At 35.0% G+C, this 4,683-nt stretch overlaps 1 protein-coding gene across 3 annotated transcripts in view; it reads right to left on the bottom strand.

Annotated features, from left to right (window-relative positions):
* LOC106466149 (corticotropin-releasing factor receptor 1-like) overlaps window positions 1-4,683 on the bottom strand; it is a 28,269-nt gene that overhangs the window by 1,847 nt on the left and 21,739 nt on the right. For 2 of the 3 annotated variants that reach the window (XM_022394676.1, XM_013926393.2), the window contains exons 7-9: window positions 2,031-2,161; window positions 1,228-1,313; window positions 107-242 (exon numbers count right to left, since the gene is read on the bottom strand). In XM_022394676.1, the coding sequence (XP_022250384.1) occupies window positions 107-242; window positions 1,228-1,313; window positions 2,031-2,161 (353 nt within the window). The remainder of the gene's footprint in view (window positions 1-106; window positions 243-1,227; window positions 1,314-2,030; window positions 2,162-4,683) is intronic. The other variant, XM_022394685.1, reaches the window with a different exon arrangement.

A 4,683-nucleotide genomic window follows, 5' to 3' on the forward strand; every position in this document is an offset into this window, starting at 1 on the left:
TAGATTCATTCAGATCACTGATCATTAAAGTACAAGTTGTCATATAATTTTTATTTAGAAGCTATTTTTGGAGTTTAGAAACCGAGAAAAGAATTGTTGTACTAACTTGCCAGGATTGGAGGAAAGCGTTGATGATCATATAGGCCATCTCTAGATGGGCATCGTCTCGAGGATTGATACAGAACAAAAGATGGGTGATGCCAAGTAGAGGGAACAAAAGGGCTGTGGCCTTGATGGCCTTCCTGTTCGAAATAATTAAGCAGTAATTGATTTGGCGGTGGCCTAATACACAAATACTAGTGAATTATATCCACCAAATATTTAAAACTTGTTTTTATATTTATATGGTTAAAAATTGATGAATTTAATAGGTATTAATTTTAACTTACAGATGTACTGATTGATCTAAGTCAGTGATTCTCAACCAGGGGTAAATTTACCCTTTGGGGGTAAAAAATTACATGGCAGGGGGTTTAGTAGCAATGAAGATAAAGGCCAGGAACCGATTGAAAGCCGATGACGATATGAGAGTAGCATTGTCATCAACAGCTCCTCGCATAAACAATCTGATTGACTCAATAAATCAGCAGTGTTCCCACTGATAATGTTTCTGGTGTTTCTGTTTGGTTTTATTTTTTGTGATAAAAATGGACTGTATAATTTGTTCTTTAGAAAAGAATGTTTTATTTTCTTTATTTTTGGTGATACGAATGTATATTGTTATTTTTGTGTAAAACCTGAATAATATTTTTTTTTTCTGACCTTGTTTCTCTGTCCCTTTATAATGGCTATGAATTTTTTGTATGGAAGTAAGGGGTAAATGGAGAAATACATCAAGCCGAGGGTGTTAATGATGGAGGAAAAGTTGAGAATCCCTGATCTAAGTAGTTTAAATAATCAGGTAACAATAAAGATATATTATTTTTTGTATATCCTATCGAATTAGAAACAGTAAGTGCTACAATATGTGATTTTCAAACAATTTTTCTACATTTACACATAAAATTAACCATAAACTTAACAGTTGACCCATCGGAGAACATATTATTTTAGTTAACAAATAAAATATAACAGATAATAGCCTGTTTCTTTCGTGTGTGTGTGTGTGCATTGTCTTATTTTGCTGTTATATTAGAAATACATATTTAATTGTTTGTTTGATTGTTGTTAAACACAAAGCTATGCCCCCAAGTGGCACAGCGGTATGTATTCAGATTTAGTTATTACCTCACTTGAGCTATCTCTATAGATGCACTCATCTTTAGTTTCGTAACCAAGATACGAACAATGTTCACAAGGAAGAAGGTGTTGATCTGAAAAGATAAAAAAAAAAAACTAAATGAAATATGATGTTTCTATTTCATGGTAATTCTTCAACTTAGGTATATTAACAATTGTATTTTTTGTCCGAATTAATATGATGAAATCACTGGTTATTTAATCGACTGACTGAGTTGACAACGCTCAATGATTTAACATGCAAGTTATCTGATTACAGTTTTGTTGTTAGAGTATACTAAATAGTGATGGATTTCAAGTTGATAAAAAATTCTGCAATTCTATCTGGTAAAAAGACAGGTAATGTATAAGAGTACGATAAAAAAGTTTAAGTTTTTAAGACAATCTAAACAACACGGTTAGGAGATTTTGAAACAAAGGTATTACCTCTAGATTAAATTTGCCACAAAACTTCAAATTGATATTACAAACACCGAAGCTGAATTAATTTAGGATATTTGCGTTAATATGTTAATAAACATGCATAATTTATTATTATTATTGTTATATACTTTAAAAACCAGGTGTACTACGTCTTTGAAATGCAGTTCTTTGGCATCATATTTTTTGAAAGTGGCTCTGCTATAAATATTCAGTAAAAAGTATCGGTTTTAATGCCTTCCAAAATTAGGTAATAGTATGCTATTATTCATAGTAATGAAATATTATATGTAAATCTAAATAAGAGGTTCCTTTCATCGATCAAACCGTTTAATATATTCCTGTATATACCTAACTATGTGATTACTTACCACAAGAGCTAATAGCATCGGCCCAGATATAAGCCATATATTATTTGACTTGCCGTAACCTTGCCAACAGAAAGTATCCTGAACCTGTGAAGTTATTGTTGTCCAAGATGTAATGAAGATAGTCGGCAATCCTGAACAGAGATATTAGCGTGAGGAAGAAGTAAAGTATCAATGTCAAACAATATTACCACTTTTGGATCAATTTTATAAGTAAAATGATAAAAGAATTGAAATTGGAGGTTTACCATTTAATAGTAATTAAACTTTTAGTAATTATTTTTTGTGGTTTTTTTTTCGCTTATCTGTTTGACGGTCATGGCGCTCGAATCGCAATCTGAGGGTTGTGGGTTCGAATCCCGTCATCGAACATGATCGCCCTTTCAGCCATGGGGCGTTATAATGTGACAGTCAATTCAGCTATTCGTTGGTAAAAAAGTAGCCCAAGGGTTGGCGGTGGGTGGTGTTGACTAGTTGATTTCCCTCTAGTTTATCACTGCTAAGTTATGGACGGCTATCGCAGATAGCCCTCGTGTAGCTTTGCAGGAAATTTAAACCAAACCAAATCACTTATCTGTTAAACTTCTGTAGATTTTGACGATAACTGTAAATGCAATTGTTTTAATATGTTGTCAGTTTCTTGTTTACTTTGACACAAAACTGTAGGCATTGTTTTATGCGTCTTTTAGCCTCCGTTCGTAGTTGAATACTAATTTTTAACCTGCTTTAGAAGACGTACAAATAGAATTTGGAATTTTCAAAACGGCATTATGCGCAGATTGGTCGAGTGACTAGGTCAATAACCCTTAGGATTCAGATACAGCCAACCCACAATTGTTAGCTGTTGACCAGAGGAAAGGTAGTAAACCAGCAGTGACCGCCACCACAAGGAGTTTGTAAGGTTCCCTGAACACCAAATAATGGAATTGACTGTAACAACTGAAAACGTGGAGCGTTTTCAGCGGCATTATGTCGCGATTCCCAAACTCTTCAAACCATAGGTCGAAATGTTAATCACTAGGTCACAACTGGCCCACGAGAATTAATATATACCGTTTACCAAAAGACTTCAACAAGATAAAACGAACCGAATTTTTAAATGCACATGTTAAACGTTGATGGCCATTCTCCAAGATGTAATTTGGCATTGTTACAACTCTAACATAAATGTAAAGTGTACAGACGCTCAAAGATGGAAATTCCATTTAATGATGAAAGAATGAATCTTTAAACTGAACAAACAAAATATTTACAGATGTAAACATCAAGACCTAATATAACTGCTATAACTACAACCACACATGTGTGTATTTTTTGGTTGTTACTTACAACAATCTTAACGACATTTCTACAAATATCTTTATAAAGAAAATTTCAAACATACAACTTATTGCGATTACACAATATATCTTGTTTGACTATTCCTCATTGAAACATTAAATTTCCCTGTCAGTGTTATCAGAATGATACAAATGAAACATTTACAATGTCGTATATTGTTTGTTTGTTTTGAATTTCGCGCAAAGCTACACGAGTGCTATCTGCGCTAGCCGTCCCTAATTTAGCAGTGTAAGACTAGAGGGAAGGCAGCTAGTCATCACCACTCACCGCCAACTCTTGGGCTACTCTTTTACCGTCACATTATAACGCCCCCACGGCTGAAAGGGCGAGCAGGTTTGGTGTGACGGAGATTCGAACCCGCGACCCTCAGATTGCGAGTCGAGCGCCCTAACCACCTGGCCATGCCGGGCCCAATGTCGTATATGTAAGTGCAAGAACACATATATTCCAAGAAACGTAACAAAATGATTAACGAGATGTTTTGTTTTCAGAAACAGCTTAAGCAGTAAAATGAAATAATGTTCAAACAAAGTTAAGAAATTTCTACTCTTTGCTTCATTAGACTTTGTGTAAATATCTCAGACCTCTAATGGCTACCACTTTTGAGACCACTCTTTACAGCTTATTCCCATAAGTACTTTATACACTACTTAATACTTTGTAAATATATATATATATATATAGATATATATATATATATATATAAGTTTTAACCCATTTAAGAGAGAAAACTACCTTATAACGTTGCAAACCTGGATTGTATTATTACGAGTTTGTTTGTTTGCTTTAGAAAGGTATGCCAGGATTTGTTTGTTTGTGGTAAAGCGCAAGGCAACACGGTGTGTTATCTGTGCTGTACCCACCACGAGTATCGAAACCCGGTTCTTAACAGTGTGAGCCCCAGATTTACCGATACTCAAGGTCTATCTGCGCTTAGCTGGCCTAATCTTAAATTGATGGACTAGAGATAGAGGGCAGCTAGTCAATAGCACCCACCGTTACATCTTGGAACACTCTTGTCACAACAACTAATAAGATTTGACCGTCGTTCTTATAGCACATTCAAGGCCCTCAAAATGCGGACCGACCACTCGAATTCACAGTCCGGACATGCTAATCACTAAGGCCAAATTTGGTTCATATTATGAGAATAAGTTTGAAACTAGAGTCCTTCCCCAGCTGGATCGGATTGAAGATTTATTATCCAACAATAAATCTGGCGGTACATTCGGGATAATTACCAACATCTAATCACTGTTCGATGACGAGGAACCCACTTTGAGACTAATAATGGCTGGAGACGGCTTGAATGGGT

The sequence above is a fragment of the Limulus polyphemus genome, unplaced genomic scaffold (genome assembly GCF_000517525.1).
Source record: "Limulus polyphemus unplaced genomic scaffold, Limulus_polyphemus-2.1.2 Scaffold72, whole genome shotgun sequence".
In the NCBI taxonomy this organism is placed as follows: Eukaryota; Metazoa; Arthropoda; class Merostomata; order Xiphosura; family Limulidae; genus Limulus; species Limulus polyphemus.